General features: G+C 43.8%; 1 protein-coding gene and 1 pseudogene across 1 annotated transcript; one reads left to right on the forward strand and one right to left on the reverse strand.

Moving 5' to 3' along the window:
* The first annotated feature begins 1,876 nt into the window (after window positions 1–1,876).
* LOC128779552 (large ribosomal subunit protein uL15-like) lies at window positions 1,877–9,733 on the forward strand (annotated as a pseudogene).
* A 1,357-nt stretch (window positions 9,734–11,090) lies between these two features.
* On the reverse strand, window positions 11,091–23,981 carry LOC112302231 (glutathione S-transferase A2-like). Its single transcript, XM_024557857.4, has 7 exons — window positions 23,852–23,981; window positions 19,144–19,250; window positions 16,773–16,824; window positions 16,455–16,587; window positions 14,231–14,372; window positions 12,096–12,227; window positions 11,091–11,351 (listed from the first exon to the last, which is right to left on the reverse strand). Exons 2-7 carry the CDS (start codon window positions 19,228–19,230, stop codon window positions 11,229–11,231), a joined length of 669 nt encoding a protein of 222 aa, XP_024413625.2. The 5' UTR covers window positions 19,231–19,250; window positions 23,852–23,981; the 3' UTR covers window positions 11,091–11,228.
* Window positions 23,982–25,777: the final 1,796 nt, after the last annotated feature.

A 25,777-nucleotide genomic window follows, 5' to 3' on the forward strand; every position in this document is an offset into this window, starting at 1 on the left:
CTATGGACAGGTCGGCCCTCTCCCTGGGGCCTGGGACTCAGTTACAAACCTAGAGAAAGTATGCGGGTGTGTTTTGGGGAGGAGACTGAAACTGTCTGTGATTTAATTTATGCCCTTTGCGGAGTGGGGCTCAAATAGAAATTAAGTGCAGTTACAGAAATATAAAGAAATTCTTGTTCTCTTGAGTTGGTGAACTGATTCACCCCATTTTATATATCATGAAGTTCCCTTCTCAGAGTAGGTGGCTTAGAATCAATTTTAACAGTCGGTAAACTAATAACTATCAAAAGAAAATAGACCTTACATTACACAAAAATAGAGGGAGTATCTTGTTTTATATTCAAAGGTCTGTTCTTCACAATAATGTCTAATGCTCTGAGAGAACTCAAAGTTTTAGAATCCCAGAAAGATGGCCTAGATAGGATTCATTCTGAATAGCAAGACTGGCATTCTTTTAATATTTCTTAAAAGCAAAGTGTATTCTGAATGCCAATATTTCAAGTCACAATGTCTTGACTTTTTATTTTCTTGAGGTGTTTATCTCCTAAAAGGTAATGAAGCTATCTTACAGGTGGGCTACCTCTGAAAAGATGTATCATCATTCCATAATAATTTGAAGAACTTACAATTAAAAGTACAGATCAAAACTGTGGTACTGTTATTTATAGGAAACTTGACCTCAATTAAACAGTTAACCAAAAAAATCCTGTAAGAATTCAAATAAACTCAAAATGAAAATTTCAAATGTGGAAAACATGTCGCTGATTTAGAAATATACTCTTGGTATTATGTGTTCATATATGTGTACTTAATACAGATATATTACAGATTGTATGTACATATATCTGTATAAAATATCCATAGATGTAACAGATAATGGTAAATCCCCACTCTGCTCAAGTTATACATATTAATTTAAGGTCAGAGAGTAACAAGAGTATTTGACAAATATAAGTGAATCAATATGGTTTATTCATTTTAAACTATTTATAATTTTGGCTTTCATTAAGGCTATCTTATATACAGAAAAATTATTTAATATTTTAAATATCTGTGATTTTGTGTTAAGAATATAGTAAATCCATTCTAGAATAATTTCTGGATTTTAACAACTGAACTTGTTTGCTTAGGAGAAAGTCCTGGATTCCTTAGACAACTGATATCAAACAGAAATCTGAGCAAAAAGTATTCATGGAATATCATCTTCCATGAGCTTTTTCCAATGCTCCTTCCTTTTGTAATTCCAAATCTGTCTTTTACTGAAGTCAAGGGAAAGTTTCAGAAGGTGGCCCATGAGACCTTGGAAACACCGGTGATAATTCTCTCCACCTATTTGCAGGAAAGGAGGGATAGAAGCAATTCTTATGCACTTATCTCCTTCTAGCCAGAAGAACTCCGTAGCTTTCTGCTTGATTCTGGTTGATTTCATAGCTTTCAAGTGTACCTCTGAAGTTAAAAAAAAAAACAACTTAAAATCCATTGTTTAAAGTGTGTATGAATAAAAGGAATTAAATACCACAGTAACTGCATGTGCCCCGCCCGCCTCTTTTTGATTTTCAGCCTAGCAGTCTGGAGTTTTATCTCCAATCCTGCTGGCACCATGCTTCCATTCTGCTTTGTCTAGTGAAACTGGGTTTTTGTGATGTGGGTTCGTGGGTCCTTTAAGATAAAGGATAAGAATTTTCCCCTTGATAGAAGGCAGTCTAGTAACCTAGCGTGCAGTACATTTCATGTGTCCTTGGTTACTGAATATGTATTTCTGGTTTATGAAAATCTTTATGTTCTGCTTATGACAAAGTGAGCTTGCTTTGCTCCCACAAGGATGCTGTCGTGGTACTTGCTGGACTGACTTGGAAAGGCCTGTGCTTCAGTCTCCTTGCAGGAGGCTCACTTGGCACTAGGAACTAAATTGTTGCTAACAGTCAAAAAATGAGGCTTTGCAAAATAATCAGGTGATAACTAGATGAGCAAATTAGTTAATTTATTTAAATTATATTGGAAAAAATTTAAGCGAAATCAATTATCTTTAAGAAATCTCAATGGCCTATTATATTTTAATCTAATATTCTTAAATTGTCAAACAATTTTGAAACAGAATTTTGCAACTAAGTGCAGTTCAGCCTGTCAGCATTTAGAACATGTTTTCTTCACATATGTGTATGTGTGTGGAACTTATATGTGAGTGCACAGATACATTCTTGTACTGGAAGCTTCACTTCAATACAGATTAGCATAAAGATATTCATTTCTAGAACACAGTATTAGGGCCCTGGCCAGGTGGCTCAGTTGGTTGAAGCCTTGTCCTAATTGCCCTGCCGAATGCTGCTTTCTCCGCTGGAGGTCAAGACTCTGCAAACTTTTCATAGCATTCTTGAGGAGCCCGAGCTCTGCAGGAGGGGGGCTGTCGCTGATAACTTGTTATTTATTTTGTGAACATTTTGACCTTTTGAAATGACGCAGGATTGGACGAGATGAGTGTGATGGCATGTGGGCAAGAAAGGCATAGAAATCACTAAATCAGGGAAAGGGAGCCCCAGGATTATATGAGCACTGGAGCTTGGTGGGGGAGGAGGGCTCTGGCAGAAAGTTGCTGACAGAAAAGGAGGTTGGGCTTGGATTTACAATAAAGATGTCAAAGAAGAGAGAACTGAGAAAACACCTTTGAACCAACAGAACTAATGTGACAATTTGTTCATTGGTTTAGAAAAAAGTTCAAGACTTTGGAAAGAGGAAGTAGAGTCAGAGTATAGGCTACTGGAGTGTGGGAAGTGACAGAAGAGGGAAGGAAACAGCAAAAAAGAAAACCAGCCAGGGACAAACCCCCCCACCCACCTGTTGGTCCCCCACAGCCTTCTGTCTCAGACTAACTGGGCATCTGCCCGCACCATACAGATGTAGCCCACCTCCCTATACCCACCAGGCCTCACCAGGCTCGTAAACAGCTTGGTTCCAGGCTGTGACCCCTCTCCCAGTCAAACCAACGTAGAAAGAGCCACCATCTTAGGCCGAGCTCGTGTTTTGACTTGTTTTGGAGCGTTTATTTTTTATTTTTATTTTTTAATGAAGGGTGGGAATGTGGGTGGCTAAAGGGGTTAGGACAGGAGAGACTGAAGCCTGTGTGTCATTAGAAGGCAGCGTGCCAGAGGATAGATTTCGGGGGCGTTATTTGCCTCCGTTAGTTTTATTGCCATAATTGGGGGTATAATTGACATATAATAAAGCGCACATAATTTGATTGTGCAACTAGACAAGTTTTGACGTGGGTATATACCTGTGAAAACACCACCACCATCAATACAATGAAATAGCATGTCTTCACGCCCTTTGGAACCCCTTCCTCCTGCCCTTCCCCATACCACTGATCTGCTGCGTGTTGCTATAAATTAGTTTGCATTTTCTAGAATTGTATAAATAGAAACACACAGTAAGTACTCTTTTTTGTCTGGTTTCTTCCACTTGGCATAATTATTTTGAGCTTCATCTATGTCATCGGACATATTTATTCTTGGTTGTTGTGAAGTAATTATACTCGTTTCTTGTGGCCACTGTAACAATCACCATACACTGGGTGGCTGAAACCACAGAAATGTATTCTCACACCGTCCCAGAAGCCTGAAATCGAGGTACCATCAAAACTGGTTCCTTCAGATGGCTCTGAGGGGGAGTTTGTTCCATGCCCCTGTCCGAGCCCTGGCGGGGGGAGGGGAGGCTGCCAGCAATTCTTGGCACGCCTTGGCCTGTGGATGCGTCACTCCAGTCTCTACCATAGAAATGGACGGTGGAAGGGGCACTGAAAAGAGGACTGAGGGAGTAAGAAGGAAGTGGAATGAACTGGAAGGTGTGAGGGAAAATGTGGAGAACAGCTTCAGCCTCTCAGTCAGCAGTTTTTTGTCACTCACTTGGAGGTTTACTCCAACATGCATTCAAGATTTACAGAAACATTTCTCTGTTCCAGCAAAGGGATTGCTCTGAACAGAAGACACCCAGTGCCCTCTGAAAAGTTAGTCTGACTCTGACACGGTGACTGACCACTAGGTGGCACACTTTCTGGAGCAATGGGACCTCTCTGTGATCAACAACTTCAAAGCCTTTAGGAGCCTTTGTCACTTTAGTATACAGCCTCAGCCATTCTTAGGTGACTTCTCAGCTCCAAATGAAACTGAGTATAACCTACTAAACCTTCCTTTTCTTTTCTAGATAACGTGTACTGTCCCGTTCCCCTTGCCCCTTAGGAGAGAAAAATTCTCAAAAGGGCTGTTAGCAGCTGCTCTTTCTACTTCTCACTTCCCATTTTCCCCTCAACCCACTCTACTCAGGCTTCTGGGCCCCGCTCCACTGCACCTGACCTCATGAAGGGGAGCAGTGGCCGCTGGGAACCAAACTTGATGGTCACTCTTCCGCACTTCCTTCCTCCTTCCTTCTTGACCCCACAGTTTCCTGGCTCTCCCCCTACTTCACTGACAGACACCTGGCTGCAGATCCTTGGCTGGCTCCCACTTCGCTTCCCTTCTCCTCTCTCACTGTTCTCCCATCCCAGGCAATCTCCTCAATCCAGCACAATCATCAAAGGAGTGACTTCCAATGCTAGTTTCCATCTCGCTCTTTTGGATGGATCGCTCTGAGGAAGTTAGCTGATCTGTCACGAGGACACTCAAGCAGCCCTACAGAGAGGAAGACATGACAAGGAACGGAGGCCTACTGCCGACAGCCAGAGCAGACCTGAGGCCTCTGACAGCGTCGTGGGAGTGAACCATCCTGAAAGTGGACCCTGGTCCCCACTCAAACTTTCAGATGAGTACAGTCCCTGCTGATGGCTTGACTGCAACCTTTTGGGAGATCCTGACCCAGAACTACCAACTAAGTTGCTTCCAGGCTCCTGACCCTCAGAACTTGTTAGATAATAAGTGTTTGTGGCTTCATGTCACTAAACTCTGGGGTGATTTGTTTTGCAACAATAGGGAACTAGTATGCCTATGTCTACCTCTCTGACTTCATCCTTCCCCGTGCTCCCACAACATCTGCCTGCCTGCTGTGCCTGCAACATGCCAGAGTTGTTCCTGACCAAGGCCCTTGCCCTCATTGGTCCATGTGGTGAAGATTCTGTTACCCTGGATTTTCCATGCCTGGCTTCTTCCTGTCACTCAGGACTTAATCTTCTGTGACCACTCATTCTAAGTTAACCACCTCCCTATCACCATCCCAAAAAGTCTCCATCACACTTCTCTGTTTTACTTCCCTCATAGTGTTCATCACTAATCAGGGTTAATTTTTTTCCCTTGATTTGCTCATTTACTCTATCTGAGCAGGAAAATGCTGTCATAGGTACCATGGCAATCCTTTGTGCTTAGAAAAATGTAGGGAACAAAATAGATGCTCACTAAACAGTTATGGAATAAAACAATGAATAAAATCATTTCAATGGTTTTTATTGGAGCCATAACTCTTAAGAACAGTTCATCAGTTTCTAAGGCCAGAGTCTAAATACTTTTTCTACTAGGTATGTTTAGCTGGCTTGTTGACTTAGAATGTCGCAACTACATTAAAAGTTTCAGAGGACAAATATATTTAAACAAAGGTAAACAAAGATTGTGGAAGAAAGGTAGGAGGCGAGATGTATCAAAGTCAACACAGATTAAAGTTGTGCTGACTCAGGGCTGCCTCAGGCCAGGCAGCTGTGATTGCTAGAATGTTTCTAAAACATATTTGTTCTTCAAGAAGATTTTAGAAAATTGTAAAGTTACCATATATAATAGCTCAAATCTTGCTCCATTTTCCCCAGTGCAGTCAGAGAAATTAATATCTACTTTCATTTCAATTATATATGTAAAATCTCTCTATAAAAATGGTGGATGGTGTAAAGATCAAATACCAAATGCTAATTATGTTGTGACAAACATATTTATGTTTTTATACCAAAGATTACCTAGGAGCAGTATTCAAAATATTTAACATCTGGTATAGGAAATATAAATTAACATATAAATCAGCATATATATCAAAAATTAAAAGCGTATTTCCATTTATATTTCCAGTTATTTTTACCTAAATTTTGTATAGCATAAAAATGTATAAAGCTGAACTTCCAGCCAAGATGGAGGCACAGACACACACACTGTGCCTCCTCTCACAACCAAAAGGACAACAATTTAAAAACAAAAAGCAACCAGAACTGACAGAAAATCGAACTGTATGGAAGTCTGACAACCAAGGAAATAAAGAAGAAACATTCATACAGACCTGTAGGAGGGGTGGAGATGGGCAGCCAGGGCAGAGAGGACTCGCAGCAAGGCAGTGGCTGGTGGACCCAGCGAGGTGGCAGCTGGTAGAGTGGGCGGTCCCTCATTCGCATGCCAATAAACCGGGAGGAACAACTGGGGAGTGAGACAGACCACGCAACCCAGGGCTCCAGTTCCGGGAAATAAAGCCTCAAACCTCTGATTGAAAACACCTGTGGGGGTTGAGGCGGCAGCAGGAGACACTCCCAGCCTCACAGGAGAGGTCATTGGAGAGACCCACAGGGGCCTAGAGCGTGCACAAGCCCACCGACCTGGGAATCAGCACCAGAAGGGCCCAATTTGCTTGTGGTAGTGGGGGAAGTGACTGAAATCCAGCAGAGAGCAGAGCAAGTACCATTGTTCCCTCTCCGACCCCTCCCCGGCATACAGCGTCACAGCACAGCGATGTGGGTTGCCCGGCCCTGGTGAACACCTAAGGCTCCGCCCCTTACTACGTAACAGGTGTGCCCCGACCAAAAAAAAAAAAAAAAAAAAAAGGCCCAAATGAAAGAACAGATCAGAGCTCCAGAAACAATACAACCAAGCTACAAAGAGATAGCCAACCTATCAGATGCACAGTTCAAAACACTGGTAGTCAGGATGCTCACAGAATTGGTTGAATTTGGTCGCAAATTAGATGAAAAAATAAAGGGTATGATAAGTGAAATAAAGGAAAATGTACAGGAAACCAACAGTGATGGGAAAGAAACTGAGACTCAAATCAACGGTGTGGACCACAAGGAAGAAAGAAACATTTAACCAGAACAGAATAAAGAAACAAGAATTCAAAAAATGAGGAGAGGCTTGGGAACCTCCAGGACATCTTTAAACTTTCCAACATCCAAATCATAGGGGTGCCAGAAGGAGAAGAGGAAGAACAAAAAATTGAAAACCTATTTGAACAAATAATGAAGGAGAACTCCCCAATCTGGCAAAGGAAATAGACTTCCAGGAAGTCCAGGAAGCCCAGAGAGTCCCAAAGAAGTTGGACCCAAGGAGGAACACACCAAGGCACATCATAATTACATTACACAAGATTAAAGATAAGAAGAGAATCTTAGAAGCAGCAAGAGAAAAGGACACAGTTACCTACAAAGGAGTTCCCATAAGACTGTCAGCTGATTTCTTAAAAGAAACCTTGCAGGCAAGAAGGGGCTGGAAAGAAGTATTTGAAGTCATGAAAGGCAAGGACCTACATCCAAGATTGCTCTATCCAGCAAAGCTACCATTTAGAATGAAAGGGCAGATAAAGTGCTTCTCAGATAAGGTAAAGCTAAAGGAGTTCATCATCACCAAGCCCTTATTATATGAAATGTTAAAGGGATTTATCTAAGAAAAGAAGATAAAAAATATGAACAGTAAAATGACAGCAAACTCACAGTTATTAACAACCACACCTAAAACAAAAACAAAAGCAAACTAAACAAACAACTAGAACAGGAACAGAACCACAGAAATGGAGATCACATGGAGGGTTATCAACAGGGGAGTGGAAGGGGGAGAGAGGGGGAAAAAGTACAGAGAATAAGTAGCATAAATAGTAGGTAGAAAATAGACAGGGGGAGGTTAAGAATAGTATAGGAAATGTAAAAGCCAAAGAACTTATATGTATGACCCATGGACATGAGCTAAAGTGGGGGAATGCAGGTGGGAAGGGATGTATAAGGTGGAGGGGAGGAAAGGGGGGGAAATGGGACAAATATAATAGCATAATCAATAAAATATATTTAAAATTTTTTTTAAATGTATAAAGCTGTAGTACAAACCAATCACAAATCATTGTAATCTTTTCTAGTCATTTGTGACTTTTATGAACTGTCCATGGGTCCTGGGCTCTTTGGGTTGGCACAGGTACCTTCCTCTGTGAAGGCCATCAATTCTGGTTGTGGTGGCCCTTTCCTGCATCTGTGACTCCTGGTGGATTCCTAGGTCTCTCTACTGCTTTCTACCCTTGTCCCACTGAGAGGAGGGGAGGTAGCGGCCTCCCACGTGGCTGGGCCCAGAGGGCTTCACCATCTTTTGAGTATCTTAGCCTTACACCAATTTTTATAAATAGACATTCCATTAAACTCTCCTCAGTCACTGTTTTTGAGTCAAGGTGATACCTTATTCTTCTTGTTTTTATAGCACCAGATACAATGAGGTAAATCTTATAAAGTTTACTTCAGAATAGTAAAAGGGATTATAAAATGCATGTTATCAACTGAGGAGGGCTGGGTGTGATAGGGTTTTACAAGGTTTTATAAGGATGTTCTTGGAGGGACATATAACAAAGGCCTCTCCTCCTCATCAGTCTCTTGAGTCTAGAGCCAGAGGGAGCAGGTAAATGTGCAAAGGGAACCAGAAGCCTCCTGGGAAGACATCTTGGGACACCTTGGCTGGGCTGAGTTGGACTTATAACTATAAGGGCATGAGTCATTTGTCCTGTGATTGAGTCTGCCCCACCCCACTCAACTCAGGGCAGGTTCACGCTATGAAAAGACTAGGGCCCTGAGCTCAACCCCAGAGGTCCTAGATTTCCTGGCAGAGCCCCAGTTATGGGCTCAGTATGTGGCTGAAGCTAGGAGTCACTTTATCGCAGCCTCTCCTGCACAGTGACACAGAGATACGCCAGGGGGAAATGTATATCTCCATCTGTAGTCTGAGAACCCAGGCCTGAGTGACAGTAAGGAGGGAGACCTCCCTTCCTTCCCATTGCAGATACAGAGGATGAGGATGCTGCTGCTCAGGTGGACTAATGGTGGCTCAGGGAGCCTATGAGTCAACAGGCACAAAGGACAGCAAAACCAGGGGTCGCAGCAAAGGACTGAATGTTCTGTTTGTCTCAAGACAAGTAGAGTAAACCCCCCTAGTGGTTGGACTGAACACGAAACAGAGACTCCCAGGATGGGGGAAGAATGTTCTTGCTATTCTGAGTGGGATGCTTGAGTGACTTAAATTGAATATTTAAAAGATACGATATGATTGGCATCTTAGCCACCAACATAGCATCTAGCCTGAGGAAGGCCCAGAAACTTTGGGGCCACGTGGGCTATGGCCACCGCCACATCGGCAAGCATAGGAAGCACCCGGGAGGCCGAGGTAACACTGGTGGCTTGCATCACCACAGGATTGATTTGGGCAAATATCACCCAGGTTACTCTAGGAAAGTTGGTATGAAGCATTGCTGCCTACAGAGAAACCAGAGCTTCTGCCCAATGGTCAACTGTTATAAACTGTGGCCTTTCGTCAGTGAGCAAATATGGGTAAATGTGGCCAAAAACAAGACTGGAGCTGCTCCTACCCCTGCTGTGGTGCTATCGGGCTACTACAAAGTTCTGGGGAAGAGAAAGTTCCTGAAGCAGCCTCTCATCATGAAGGCCAAGTTCTGCTTCAGAAGAGCTGAGGAGAAGATTTAGGGTATTGGCGGGGGTGTTGGTGGGGGTAGCTTGAAGCCATGCTTTTGTTTTAAAAAATGATATTATTCTATATGTATATCTGGCTGGTAAAGCAGAATGTATGGCTGTACTTCAATGGCTCCCTATTTTCCTTAGGACAAAACCCAAACTTCTTTCCATGGCCTTCAAAGACCTTAGGACTCTATGCCTTGTTCCCCGATCTCAGCTCATCATCTCCCCTCCCCACCTGAGGAATGTTCCCCTCAGACCTCACAGCTTCTCTTTCTTCAAATGCACCACTCTGATTCTCTCCGGCCATCGACCCTGCTGACCTTCTGCCTGAATTCCATCGCTGCTGCTTAACCACTCACTTCCATAACTACGACTTTCCTTCCTTCAGCTCTCGTGTCAGACACAACTCCTCTCCTTGAGAAACTGACTGACCCACAGATTCCCACAAATGTGTCCTTTTCAGGTTCATGCCCAACATTGTTGCAACCCTGAGCATGGTCTTGTAGATTAAGTCATGTCCCCCCAAAAGTGTATGGGGAAGTTCTAACCCTGGGTATCTTTGAAGGTGACTATCTGGCAATATGGTCTTCACAGATGTAATCAAATCAAGAGGAAGTCATACTGAATTAGGGTGGACACCAATCTGAAGACTGGTATCTATACAAAACGAGGGGAATCTGGTTAGAGACAGACACAGACATGGGAAGTCTGCCACACGACGATAGAGGCAGGGACTGGAGTTATGCATCCATAAGACAAGCAATTCAAGGACTGCCCGTGACCTTCAGAAACTAGGAGCACACGAGGACGGAGCCTTTCCAAAAGCCTTTGGAGAGAGAGCATGACCCTGCTCACAACCTCATTCGCACTAAAAGACTCCAAAACTGTGAGAGAATACACTTCTAATGTTTTAAGCTGCTAAATTTGTAGGACTGTGGTACAACAACCTTAGGAAATTGATATACGTGGTTTGGGGTTAGAATTACCTATTTTGGGTTTCTCTCCTTAGAGTAACCCCAATGAGGACAGAGACAATATCTGGCTTTGCCATCATTATTTACCCAGCTCCCAGAACACTGACTAATTACATGTTACATGTGAAATAAATAGTAATTTCATAATTGAATAAAACACATTTTTTATATGAAGAAAATGGTTTGAGAGAGAGAGGGAGAGAGAAGAAAGTGTTTATGTTGTGTGTCAGAACGGAAAGACTATTTTTGTGGAACTAAGAGTGTCAAATGAATGTTTCTACCTAACTCTTTTGATAATGTGCTCTATGACAACCCTTAAATAGATCAAAGAGTCCATGAAACTTTTTCTCCATTTATTAAAGGTGAAGACACATCCTAGAAGGTGATCATGATTTCACATTTGACCAAAACAAAATAGACTGCTGGGCAAGTAAATCTGCAGAGTTGATTTCTAATTAAATTAGCACTTATACTTTGAAAAAGATTCTTAGTCTCACAAGTACCAGGATTAACTTCTAAGTAGAGCACTTCACTGTTGAAAATTTCAGAAGATCGATCCTGCGCATGCTGGGCGTCCATGCCAGCTTTATTTAAATCCTGAAAATCTTCCTGATTTCTTCTAACGCTTTCTCATCTAGGGGAGGCTTCCTCTGACTGCCAGGCTGCAGAAACTTCTTCACCGTAGGGAGGTTGCTAATCCTGGTTTTCAGGGCCTGCAATGCACAAGAGCACAGCCTCAGAGCAGACAAAACACCCACCCACCATTGGCACAAGCCAGGGAATCCAAGACCCTCCTAGACCACGACCAACAGAGTCGCCTCCCTCAGCACCAGCATGAGACTGGCAATCAAACAGCCAGTAAGACGTGAGCATGAGAGGAAGAAAACACAGCTCAACAGCACTCTCCCCAGAGACTCGGTGAAGACTTTACTCAGTTCTCAGTCCTCCCCGTCTCCCTCCCTACATGGGAATCCTGTCGATTCATCGATTCATCGCTCTTGTGCAAACAAGGAAGAGCAACACAGATAAAGGTGCCAAACCGGAAAAATGAAGATATATGAAAGTTAGGAGGAACTGAAGACATGAGGAAGGAACTCAGAGGAAGGACACCTACTCACACAGACTCAGGTGACACAGACAAGGACACACCTGGGAGGAAGGGAATCCAGAGGAAATGAGGACAGACGCTGCAATGGGAAGAGGGCTGAGGACAGAAATGCCGAGTCCTGGGTCTGTCTCATTGTAAAAGACAAGCTATTCTCCTTGGGGCAGCATCCACCTCCACTTCCCTTGGCAAAACAAGGTTCTTTTCATGCCTCAGACCTGGGCCTATGAGCAAATTCTGCAGACCTGCAGGCAGTGATGTGGGTCACAACATCACCTGTCCAAGAGTCCAAATACTAGATTCCAAGACGGGAGATGTGGCCCTTCCCTCTGCGGGCTGTGACACAGATTACCTTCAGCAGAGGGAAGTTGGCCAGAAGGCTGGGGTCAATCTCTTCAACAGTGTAGATAAGTTCCACCAGGTGAATGTCAGCCTTGCTCAGCCTGTTGCCTACCAGGTAGTCTTGTCCATGGCTCTTGAGCACCTGGTAAATTGGAGGGATCATATTATGAACACAGGCACAATCACACGGGGCCCTGCTCCTGCCCAGGTCTCTCCAGCCCAAATTCTTGCCTCTGCTGCCTCACTGGGCAGGTGGGGGCATCAGACCACATTCACTGCCCCTGGTTCAGTGAGACAGAGGGGAGCAAGGCTCTCCTGCTCTCTCCTCTCTCTTCAGTTAAAGCACAAGCTACCGGTTCTTATTCCCGTCCCCACGTCGCTGGGCTCCCCATGTGCATCTTCTGCTGGCCCGGGTTTCTGTGTGCCACATGCCCTGACCACCCAGACGCTCTGTGATGTCAGGACATGGAGGGCTCTCCACACTGTCCTCTCTCTCTCTCCCTTGGGAAAAGACTCCATCTCCACGGCATCCTTCCTCAATCCTGAGCAGACTATTTCAGGGTCTACACTTCTCCTCTGTCTGCTCTCCTCATTTCCCGGTCTCTCCCTCTGGGACCTGACATGAACCTGGGTCAACGTGAACTCACCATCTCCCTCACAGCATCGTCTCTGACTGCTAACTTGCACTGTTTTGCGATCTGCTGCTGAAATGTCTAGGTCTGAGATGTCTAGGTGAATGTCTAGGGATGCTTGCAACTCACTTTGTAATATTTCCAAAAATAATATATTTGATTGATAAAGGGGTCGAAAGATAGAAACTCATAATAAAGCAAACATAATGAAAGGCTAATAGTTGTATTATTGTGGTGGGTCCATATGTGTTCATTGTAAATTTATTTCAATTTTTCTGAAGGTATGAAAGTTTTCATAATAAAATGTTGGGGAATATGTGATATTTCTTAAAATGGTCCAGCAATATGGAAATCATAAAGTATTAAGAGAATAAGCACATCGCACCACCAGCTGAAGACACCATTTTGGCAAATACACTTTCAGATCATGTATACATATAAAAGAATAGGTAATTACTTAATAAAGATTATAGTAACATCAAAACGTATTTTTTAAGATTTGTATTTTCATGTTATCATGGAGCCTTTGACACCAAAGTGTGGATTCCCAAACTGTAGTGACTAATGAGCTTGCCGTTCTGTGGGTGACCGCTAAATGCTCAGCACCGCAAAGGCCAGGGCAGTGTATTTTCAGGCTCGCATTAAATTCTTTGTTTCTTGATACAGATGGACACACAAGTAATGAATTAACATTTGTAGGATGAATGAAAGAATGCCTTATAAATGCTTTTTAGTGCTTTACAGAGACGAGGGTATCGATGTTAAACCTTGTATTTATGTGGAATCCTCCTGTATCTCTCATGATTATTTCAGTCCATAATTTTTATGTGCCTTGATTTCAGGAAGTTTTAATCTGATGTGTTCTTCTTTTTCCCTTCACAGTGAAAACTATGATGTGTACTACATACATAGTGATGAACCCTATTCCTTAGTCTGAGAGGCTTTCCTCTAAAGTCTGACGACCCAACATTTTGGGCATTGTTTCTTAGCATCTTTTCATCTGTCTCCTCCTGTCCATCCCCCCACCCCCACCTTGTGTAGACGCATCTCACACATCCCTGAAACGCTACCCTAGTCTCCTCTCGGGCAGCTGGGCTCCTGTCCCCCTCTCATGCTGTCAGAACACTTTCTGACCCATGGCTTTCCTCATGCTCCTCCTGGATGAATAGCCCCTGCATGGCGAGTCTCTGCGGAGTCTACTCCATCCCCAGTGTGGCTCTCAGAGCCTCCCATGGCCCACACTCTGACCATGACATGGAATGCCATCAAATACAGAGCTCTAAATTGGGTCCTGGCCAATGGCAATGTTCTGGAAGATTATCACTTGGGTGTAATAGACACGTACCCTCCCCACAGCTGATTTCTGTAACATGCCTAGGGAGCCAGGGTGCTACATGAGCATTCAGGAGGGCTCAGGGGAAGCGAAGGTCAACAACACCCCAGGACTGCCCAGGCACGATTTTTCTTTGTCCTCTCTCATCTCAGTGCGCCAAACGCTGAACAGCCCACCTACTTTTTCAAAGGCAGGGAAATAACGATTTGTTGTTCTCTCTTTGATCTGGGCCATCTTGGCACCCTTTTGATCAGGTGGGCACAGTGGAAAAAGCATGATCATCTCGTACAAATCTGCCACACCTTCTGAATACATATCAATCCTGAAAGACAAAAATGATCCAAGTGTTCATTGTCGCCTGACTGACGAGTTACTCTTTAAACATGTAAACAATGGGGCATCAGGAGGTGAAAGGCAAACCACTTCCACTGGGTGCATTTTCTCCTGCCACTCACTCACCTACCATTTTCACTTAATTTTAGCATTTCATATGAAGGTAGATATACACGTTGAAATTTTCATTGTACACATGACCAAATACAGGGCCAGAGAACAGCGGTGAGGTGTCCAGAGTCACAGGCAGAGAGAACCCGGTGGAATCACTGCGAGTAACCACTGAGACAGTACCTAGGGTTTGCCACGTCTGCTGCGGTTTGTTCTGGGCCCAGGCTCAGTGTGACTCTTAAGGCTAAAGACCTGCCAGCTGAGTAATCTCCAGAGAGTCCCTGGCAGAGCCACCTCCGTCATGTCCCTCTCCTTGTCTCATCCTGTCACATCACCCAGGCCCATGTACACTCCCAGTGGAAGCAGTTCTTCCCACTATTTCCCATAGAGCACCGGTCCACAGCCCTGCCCCGTACTGGTTCCGAGCTCCAGCCGAGTTTGCACAGCTCCGAACGCCACCTAAAATTGCCCCTGAACTGGTGCAATTGTTTCTATAATTCCAACCAGTGCATATTCCAGGAGACATGTTTTTATTGTTCCTTGCTGGGCTTCTTATAAGTGGTTTCTTAAAAAAATAAATAAATAAAAGCTTTATTGACATATAATTCCCATACCACAATGTCACTCTTTTTAAATGTACAATTTTGTAGTTTTTCATAAAGTCACAGATTTCTGTACCATCACCACACTCTACTTTCAGAATATTTTCATTCTCCCAAAAGAATTACTGGGTGTTGTTGTAACATTCCACATTTCTTTCTGTCCCCACCCCCAAGCCCTGGGAACAAAATTGCTTTCTGTTTCTATGAATATAAATGTTCTAGACATTTCATCTCAGTGATATCACACAATATGAGCCTTTGGTGTCTGGTTTCTTTATGCAACATAATGTTTTCAAGGTTTATCCATGTTCATTGCTTTTCATAGCCAAATAATACCACACTGACAGATACGCAAAACTTTAACTTTGTGCATTAATATCAGTTGATGGACATTTCTGTTGTTCCCACTAATTGAATACTGTGAATATTGCTGTTATGAATGTTTTTAATTTTTATTTACTGGTTTAGAGAGATAGAGAGGCAGGGAAGAGAGAGAGAGAGAGACATCCATCTCTTGTTTCACTTATTGATGCTTTCATTGGTTGGTTCTTGTATGTGCCCTGACAGGGGATCAAACCCACAACGCTGGCCTATCCGAATGATGCTCTAACCAACTGAGCTCTCTGGCCAGGGCTTGAGCAGATTTTTACAATTTTTAGTATAGATGTGCTTTTGACTCTCTTGAGTACATTCCTACTAGTGGAGGTGCTAACATATGGTAACTCTATGTTCAAATTTCTGAGTAACTGCCAACAGTTCCTTACAAGACTTTAGTTTCAATCATGCGGTCCCATCACTATGGGAAGGAGAATGGAGAACCTCCCCCCCACACCCCAGATGTGGTTGTATGAAATGAATCTGGCTGTTTCAGTTCTGTCTCCAACTGTGCAAGGTAACCCCGGCCTCTTGAGGACCAGCCTCTGTTCACCCTTGTCAAGGGGCCAGTCCACACAACTAGCTGATAGGTTAGGCTCCTGCTAATCATTCTAGTAATTTCTGGAACTTGAAAATTAGCTCCTTTGGAGCTCCCCTTCCCCAGCCTCATCATCCTAAAGGCCTGAGCGCCTGGAGTCCTGGCTGCCCCATCCTCCTGGCTTCATAGCTCATCAGTGTTTGGAAACCTCTGTCACCCCTGTGCTCCACCGCGGACTGAGCCTTCTTCTGTGCTCCCACCTGCTTGGCTCCCAGTCAGGTGGGATCCCTCATCCTCATGCTCCCTGCTGGACTGGACCTCAGTCTATGCCTCCAAGGCCCATGCTGCTGCTGGTCATGATCCCTGACACAGCCTGCTCATTCATGGAAGAATCTAAACGGGTGCTATTGATTGTTGAGAGGGGAAAACAGAAACAGTACCGTACAGGGCTCTCTCCTTTATGTCTTTCCCATAGAGGTTGTGTTTGGTAGCAATGTAGTTGAGGATGGCTCTGGTCTGCACCAGCTTCATCCCATCGATTTCGACCATCGGCACTTGCTGGAACATCAGATACCCATCTTATGAAAGAAAAAAGAAAAAGTACAGTGAAATGCTTCATAGAGCACACACTGTTTTAGGATGAAAATATGTTTGTTGAAATGACTAAAGATATGAAAGGAAACAAAGATTATTGCCTGGTGTTCAGACCTCCTTATGGACTGGCAGGCCCCCTCATCAGAGCACTTTAGACACTTCGTCTTACCGTTCCTTAACTTCAGCAAGTCTTCTGGAGCTTCCAAAAATGTCTCTTCAAACTGGAAAGCAGAAACAGTAAAGCAGTTCTTGTTATTTGTTCCACAGCATTACAGGACTTTCAACCTTGAATGACCTCTGTCCAGTACCTAACGTGGAGGAGGTAAGCTCTCTGAGTTTGGCAGGTACATGGAGGAGTGTGACCCTGGCCATTTGTGAATCTGGGTAAGAGCCATCATGAATACAGCGTGGGTCGCAGCATGTAACTGCTCCTATTGGATTCATTTGGAGGTTCCACTCACCTCCACCCTGCTCTTCTGCCTGTCAATGATTAGGTTGTGATTTGGGAGGAGAGTGTTATTGGAGGGAAGGGGCTGGGAAGTTCTGCTAGTTCTGGGGTTTTAACATCTTGGGAAAGCCTTTGTCTCCACGTGAGACAGGACAGTGTGTGTGTCCCAGCACGGGGTACCCATGGGTCAATGACCATCTGAGATGCTGCCACCAGGGGCCGCAGTCCGCATTATGGGACCACAGTAAAGGTGAAACGGGTCCTCCTTGCTGTACAGCTTGAACTCTTTCTACTCAGAATTTCCCCTTTTGGAAAGTATGCACACACTAGGCTGGAATTCCCAATAAGGATGAAAAAAAGGTTTCCAAATTAGTTTTTAAATTTTAGCCCCCCCCCAAAAATATCCCCGGGTTTCTGATATGACTGCCTGGATGTGAATATCACCTCTTTCATGTACTTGTTTCATTTACTTAAGCACATTACTGAATCTGTGTCTCATCTCCATCTATAAAATGTCTGTAGTTATGGTACCTGTGTTGTAGGTTTATGTGAAGATGAATCAACTAAGTTGCACAGGCCTTTGAACAATGCCAGCTGAAGCCTAAGTGCTTCATAAATATAAGTTGTCATTAGATGTTTAAAGATGGCTACTATTTCATAATATCATCCATCCTTTCTCCTTTTAATTTAAAGAAATCTAACATTGGTGGAAATGCACTGTTCTTCATCTATAGTCCTAGTCCCACGTGCTCTCCAGTCAAGCTGGGACGCAGTAGAGGAAGCCTGGGATGCTCTTGGCCTCATTCCAGCCCACCCTCCTGTGCTGAACTCATCCTGCCCAGAGGCCCTGAACATAGCTGAACTCTGCACTACAGCAAAACTGTGGGGTTTCGGTTTATGGAGAGAAAACAAGCTGGATGGCACTACTTGTATTTGTGTACTTGTTTCTTCATGGAATTAAGAAAGGGCCAGACTGAAGTCCTATGCATTCATTCAGCAATCCAAAAAGCATAATCCAAGGCTTAGGGAAACCTGTGATTACGGAGGGTAGCACACGGAGGGAGCACACCAGAGCTCCCGCTGCACACCGCCACCTCACCTGAAACCCTCTCCTACTGCTCTAACATGAGAGACAAGGTCTCCTGAGTTCATCCACAACTCCCTGCCCAGGAAAACCCTCAGAGACACTGGGTCTCTCTGATCTGGACTGAAGATTTTCTCACTGACACCTCTAGAGGGCAGAGGTGTCCTCCTAGATGCTCCCATCCCTCCTCTGAAGCACCCATTCACTTGCCTGCATCCTCACTGGAAGGTAAGCTTCCTGAGCGCAGGGGCCTTGTCTGTCTTGCTCACCCTGTATCCCCAGGACCTACCCCAGAGCCTGGAACTTAAGGGGGCCCAACAGATTTGTTGCTGAGTGTGTGTATTAAATCTTTAACAGGCAGTTTCTTACAGTCTGCTCCTCCCCATTTTTCTGGCTAATGCTTTAACTTCAATTACATTAATTTTCATTCATTTATCTTTTATTATGGAAATTTCTAGCATGCATAAAAAAGACAGAGAATGACCCCCTTGTACCCATCACCCAGTTTCAACAATTACCAACTCCAGCCAACCCCGTGTGGTGTCTCTGCCCACCTACTCTCCTCCCGTAGTAAAGCCCATTCTAGACATCATGTATTTCACATTTAAATACCTCCATCTGTATTTCTGACACATGAGAATTACTTTTAAAATAACCAAAGTACATTATCGCACCTAACACCAACAACGATTCTTTCACCCAATGTTCAATGAACGTGCGTGGTTCTAACTCCGCAGGAAAGTTGCACGTGGTATTTTGTGGTGTGTTATATCCAAATCCAAATCAGGTCCTCATTGTGATTAGTTTCCTAAAGTTATTTTGACTGTTTATGTTCTTCGATGAGAAGAGATTTTAATATTAGACCAAATCTGTTCATCTCTTAATAACTAGCAGTTTTTCTTTTAATGCAAAACTCATGACAAGGTAAGAAAAGCTTTTAGCCTAGTCAGAAAGCAGTTCAGTAGTCAATTTCCAATCCAGCTTAAAATGGCAGAACTCAGAACTGACCTCGACTCCAGCTGCAGCCAGAAGCCACCGGATGGGCTCCATTCGACCTCGTGCATTGATGTAGTGAAGCTTGGGCTTCCCCGCCATGATGCGGCCTCCTGTTTTCTCTAAACGTGAGTGAATGAATGATTGAATGAATGAATGAATGGAACCACAAAAGCAAAAAGTCGCCTTATGATGTGTGGTGGAAGAGCACCAACAATGCTGAAGGAGCATCTGCCCTCTTTGTGGCAGAGTTGGAAGAGTCTCTGGAATGTCCCTTTTGGCCTAAATTCCCACCCATCGCTAGCCAACCCTGGAAACTTGCTACAAACCATTCTCATGTCTCTATTGGGTAAAATCTGATTGACTTGGCAGGCTAATGGGGGGAGTCTGTGGTAAGGGTGTCTGTGTGCATGTTAGGGGGAGGGGAAGGATTAGACAACTAATTTCTACTGAAAATCTAATGATTCTGACCCAGTGCTACTTGCTTGGGACACATCATATTTTTAATCCTCGCAACAGCCCCGTGAACTAGTTGTTACTGTACCCACTATTCAGGTCATGACACCGAGGCACAGAGGCTAAATGCCATGTCCATAGTCACACACCAGTTAAGGAGGGACATGGAAATCCACATCAAGCACTAAAAAGGGGCAGGGCTGGAAACCACCCAGGTGTAGGCCCTGGGAGCCTGTGAGGGGCCTGGAAACCAGAGGGCTTCACTGACGGGGGGTGGGAGAGGGAGCAGAGTCAGGCCTCAGCATCTTGGCGGCTATGCTGCATTTGTTCAAAAGGTGAAATTAGGGCTGAGACTCACCTAACTGTAGCTCAAACGACCTTAATTTTTTCCAAAAACACAGGGTGCTGATTCCTTACCTTTCCTGGAATTCTACATTCTACCTATACTTGGTACGTTTTATAATCTAGAGAAGTAAGTGATACTGCCTTACCTTTACACTCTACAGAGTGGAACTAAGATTTGTTCAATGTCTGCCAGACAATGGGCTTTCTCTCACCTATTTATGTTCACTTAATCCTGCAAAAATCACCTGAGACGGATTCTGTTAGTACTTTGATTTTACAGTTGGGGATACTGAGGTTTCCAGAGTAACTTACTGAAAGTAAGTGGTGGACCTGGAACTCAAACCCACTTCTATTAAAAACCAAAATCTTGGCTTTATTTTCTATCTTAGTGTTTTTTTTTTTTAAGATATGCATGACAGTTCTGAAGTGAATTGTGACATTCACCAATTTAAAAACTGAAATTAAAAACAGAACATATCAGAGTGCATTATACACAGTCTAGGTAAGCACTGGTTCACAAGGTCTCAGTTTCGGTTACATTTGTTACATGTATCGGTGTGTGGTTGCATGCATGTGCATTTGGTTATTATAATAACAGGAGGTGCTTTATTTGTGTCTGGTCAACAAACTGTGAAAGCCCTTGGTCTATCTCAGCCTGCAGAGCAAGTGGGCGTAGCCTGGAACCAGATGTTGAAACTCAGTGGCTCTGACAACGGACAGGACTGGTTCTGTCACTGTGTGAATGAAGGCAGCCAGAACTCATTAAAAGCATGGATCTAAAGCCAGGAGTTAGAGAGGAACAATCTTTAGATAGGAGATTGCATTTTCTATCTAAATCCCAAAATCTGCTTAGAAAATATTAATTCTCCTGCGAAATTGTTGTGGTGGAGTTTGGGACAACAATATACTTCCCTTTACCCAAATGGATATAATCTCTGAAAACATGAGTGTGACTTGAATGTTAGGCATCAAAATGTTTTCAATGTCCACAATGTTAATGTGAGATTCAATAGCCTAAGCTTTAGAAAGGAAAGAGTCTTTGCCCTGACTGTTGTGGCTCAGTTGGTTGGAGCGTTGTACCGTACACCAAAAGATCACTGGTTCGATTCCAGCCTGAGCACATACCTAGGCTGTGGGTTCAGTCCCTTGGCAGGGCATGTACGAGAGGCAACTGATTGATGTTGCTTTCCCTCTCTCTTGCCCTTCTTTCCCCTCTCTCTAAAATCAATAAGCATGTCCTTGAATGAGGATTTAAAAAAAGAAAAAAATAAAGAATCTTTTGTAGTACTATAAAGGACACACGGAAAAAACCAAGAGGGAGGGTGGAATCAAAGGAGGGAGGTGGGTATGGCTGGGGGTGGGGGAGTGGTGGGGAGAAAATGCAGACAACTGTAACTGAACAACAATAAAGCAATGTATACAAAAAAAGTGAAAAAAATAAAATTAAAAAAATATTTTGGAAACATACTTAATTAACCTGTTTCATAAGTGGAGACTTTGTGTATTATACTCTCTTATCATGGGAAATGGAGACGCTATGATTCAGCAGAATGAAAAGGGGAATAAAGCTTGCACTAGCTGTGAAATGTGTCTGTTATGGGCTAGAATTTACAGAGCTTAGTGACTCACATCCTGTCATTAAGTTCCCTTTCTCCATCGATTGAGGCTCAAGTTACAAAGGGAAATAATTTCTATCTTATGTAATATTTTATCATAAAGCTCCTCCTCAAAGGCAACTTTCTTCACCTCCCAAGTAGGAGTTCCCCAATGCCTTCATCAAGACTGGGCCAAAAGCTATCATGAAACTGTGGTCAACAAAAAATGAGGACCTGAGAGATGCAACAGTGTGCCAGAGGTGACACTCTTGTTCCTGATTCACAATGAGTCTCTAGCAAGTGTGTCTGCCTCGGCAACAACCCTAGGAAACAGTTTTTAATACCCTAGTTTAAAGATGAGGAAACAAGTTCAAAAGATACAGCGCCTGTCCTATGCGCTTATGCTTTGCGAGCGTTGGGTTAGTTTGAGCTCATCTTCTGATTTCAGGTCTGGGGCCTTTTCACTCCACCATGGGACATGTCAGCAGGCTCTGTGCTTCTCTCTGAGGCCCCTGTTCATTGCCCCACTCAGAATCAATTAGCTGACTAATGGTTAAAAGGGAGGGAGAGAGAGACATTGAATTCACGAGTTCCTTTCTGTTAGCTGATTTTTAGTGGCTTGACAAGAAGAAATATTAGGGAGTGCTTGCCTTGCTTTACATTGACACCCTAAAAGCCTGTGAGTAAATTGAGAACTAGCATAACTATATTTTACCTCCCCAATGAAGTAGATTTATATTCCTTGAGAGGAATATATCCTATGATAATTCCATCATGGACTTAAGGAGTTAAGTCTCTGGGGGCGGTCCTCATCACGGTGTTTCTTCGCAGAAAGATGAGGGACTTAGAGACAAAGCCCAACTCCTTTCCTTATGAGGTTCATAAACTTGGCCAGATTGTTTAATATTTGCACCCCAATTTTCTCTTCTAAAAATGGAGATAAGTATATGTAATTTGAGGGATTTTGAGACAGTTAAACGTGATGATCTACATAAAAGTCATCATAGGAATCCGCAAATGCAAGTCCCCTCCTGTTCCTAGTTTCTGGGAGTCAGGTAAGGCTCTGAACACGTTGGGTAGCACATGCGTCTTCTTTCTTCTGTCTGTCAGTCCATCCACCTGTCTGTCATCTATCTATTATCTATCTATCTATTCATCTATCCATCCATCTATCTCTTGACTCAAAGCTCCAGCACAAATAAGATTTTATCCACCTTTAATCATTCTGCATGTTAACTAGCTTTTAATCATCAACCATGTTGTCCTAACAGACACATTTTTTGGCAATTTAGCTGGAAATACCATGTAGCTGATTGCACTTGGCTATGTGATTTTTAGATCTATGTGATTTTCCCAGGATAAAGTCGTTTTGAAAAGACACTAATTCTCTGTCCACTCATACCTGCCATTGCACCAGACTGTAAATAGCCCCGGAATGGAACTTTACCCCACTCTGTGTTCTTCCTAAGTGCAGAGTAAAATGCAGGGCAACTCTGCCCACAGAACTGGGGGAGGGACGATTTCTTGCAAAAGTTGTAAACAAATAATTATTGTCGATATCTGAAAGCTGTAAAATTTAAAAATATGAGGAAGTATATGTTAACACTATTGTCAAGTATAGCCCTTAAAACCAATGAAATGCACATTTCTATAACAAATATTTTTAACAAACAAACAGACAGACAGACAGACAAAAAGCCCATGGACGGGACAGCTCCCCACTACGACGAACTACCCAGCCCAACACACCAACAGCACCGTGGTGAGAGACCCACTCCGGCTGCCTGCTGGACTCGCCATGGGCCCCAGAGAGACAGCGGGACTGCTCAGTTAGCTGAGCACAGCTGAGAAGGAACACAGTCTAGTTCCCCTGACACTTAGAGTAATTTCATCCTATTATAATAAATTTCGATTTTGAATTTTCACAGCCTCTATCTACAGGATTACAGTATTACCATTCACAGCTGTGTGTGTTGACTTCTTCCATAGAGAAAGTAACTTTAGTATGAACACCTACACTCTCTCTTGCACTGGTCATATTCTCAGGTTACCTAAAATGATAATAATATTTCCCCCCACATTAATTTTCCTCACATCACAATGCTCATGCCCTCGTTTGCTAAATTCTTCACTTTCACTTTTTCATACAGACGTATCCAACAGCAACTCGTGAACTGTCTGTCCCTAAGCACACCGAAGATGTACCATGTGAGTAGAAAACAAATATTTGCTGTGCTAAGGACATATTTTGAAACATTTCTCTTTTTTTGGTGACTAAGATGTGAGGATGGGAGGCATTGTATGAAGGTTTAAAAATCAGTACTGACCTTGTCAAAGACCGTCTCCCACTTGCTCAGCAACTCAGTGCCAAGTCCTCCTGTGTTTAACAGCTGTCTTTGTAACCGAACGACGCCTCCTCTCTGAAAAGGTAACTTCCACATAGGGAAAATCCGTCCCCCCCCCCACCCGCCCCACGCCCCGCGGTGTTCGGGGTTGATGGGTCCCATGCCAAATTAGAAAAAAAAATGCCAAGTCATCCTTCCTCGTCTCATGAAATGACTGATTAACAGGTTCCTCATCAAGGTCAGCAAATAAAAGATTAAGCAAAGCATTTCATATTGTTGGACTCTCTGCCAGGGAGTCGGGCGCAGCTTTAGGAAGAAGCTTGCGGTGAGGTTTTCTTGAATTGGATTCAAGGACGACAGTGGATAATAAACCTCCACTGAGAGCTGATGTCAGTAAAGGGCAAGCCGATTGTGGAATACTTTTTATATTGGGTTGCAGATAAAATACAGGACACCCAAGTAAATGGGACTTTCAGACATGGGACGTACTTATACTAAAAATTATTTATTGTGCATCTGAAATTCACAGTTAACTGGGCATCCTGTGTTTTCTCTGCTAAGTCTGGCAACCCAATCAGTATGCATTTTCCTCTATGCCACACTCAAGCCAGCCTTGCTATCCTCTGGGCCTTTGCATATGCGGTTTGTTCTGTTTGGAATACCCTGTTTCGAGATCTGACTGTGTTTTTTACATTTTATGTGTAGTGTCCGTTTTCCCCACAGTCTGTGAAGTCCCGGGGGCAGGTTTTCATCTTGTTTTCAGTCTCATCCCCAGTGTCTGGCACAGAGCCTGGCACATAATCAGAACTCAATAAATAATGAATAGTTTTAAAAAATACTTAAATGGAAAATTTCCAGCTAATACAAACAAACATAGAGAGGGTAGTAGAAAGTAGAGAAAGGCCAATATCCCCACCCCCCTGCTTCAGCAATCGCCAGCAATCTCCTTTTATCTCGACGCTGTGGGGGTGACATGGTGGCCTCCTGCAAAGACAGATCCCCGTCCAAGTGCCTGGAACCTATAAATGTGACCGTACTTCGAGAAAGGGCCTTTGCAGATATAATTACATAAAGGAACTTGGACTCCTGGTGTGAAATCCTTCCTGCACGAACTCAAGAACCCACACACTACAGGCCAGCTTAAGGCAGACCTCCTTCTGGGCTGGTCCCTGTCTAGCAACATTATTACCATTTGTGATGGAGCACTGGGGATGGCGCAGGGCCCTGCCCTCACACCACGGCCTCACAGGACAGTGGGGGAGGCACAGTGGCATTCAACTTTATTAATGGTTTACAGGGCTCCAGGGGAGGCACAGAGGAGAGCTCAACCCTCCTTGGGAAGCAACTGAGGTAGGGAGCTCAGCACAGGCAGGTGGGAAGGAGGTGTGACGAGCAATGTGAGGAGGCGCCCCGGCAGGAAAGGCAGTCGCTGAAGGGGTTAAAGAAGGTGGTGATACTCAAATGTGCATTTTAGGGAAACCATTCTGGTTGCAAGCAGGCAGCAGACCAGATGGAAGTGACACTACGGCCAGGGAGCCCTGGGTGTCTGTCAGCTCCCCACCCCACACCGTGGGGAAGCTCCCTCTAGGGAACAAGAAATCAGTAGGCCAAAGTCCAGATTTTCTGGGAGGGTGTTAATTATTAGCCCCAAATGTGGCTAAAGCTAGAAATCACTCCTAATCCAGCCACTCTGCCCAGTGACAGGCCAGAGAAACATGATTTGATAGATAATCATTTACATATACTTTATACATATAACCTGTATCTTGCAAGTCCAGTTCTGAGCAACATCGAGTAAACGGAGGGGAAGCTTAGCCAGGGCCCCACCAGGCGTTAAGCAGCAGAGCGAGGAGGTGCCAGGTCCGTCATGGACGAAAAGGGACAAGTCACCAGAGAGCACAGCTTGGG

Source organism: Desmodus rotundus, chromosome 11 (genome assembly GCF_022682495.2).
Source record: "Desmodus rotundus isolate HL8 chromosome 11, HLdesRot8A.1, whole genome shotgun sequence".
NCBI lineage: Eukaryota > Metazoa > Chordata > Mammalia > Chiroptera > Phyllostomidae > Desmodus > Desmodus rotundus.

Excerpts from the sequence above, each read along its gene's own strand:
- LOC112302231 (XM_024557857.4), bottom strand. The coding sequence starts at position 19,230 with ATGGCGGGGAAGCCCAAGCTTCACTACATCAATGCACGAGGTCGAATG. Across the intron at positions 12,228-14,230 it reads ATTTCCCTGCCTTTGAAAAA|GTGCTCAAGAGCCATGGACA; the intron begins GTAGGTGGGCTG and ends CCAATTTACCAG. Across the intron at positions 11,352-12,095 it reads CCAACTTCCCTCTGCTGAAG|GCCCTGAAAACCAGGATTAG; the intron begins GTAATCTGTGTC and ends TGTGCATTGCAG.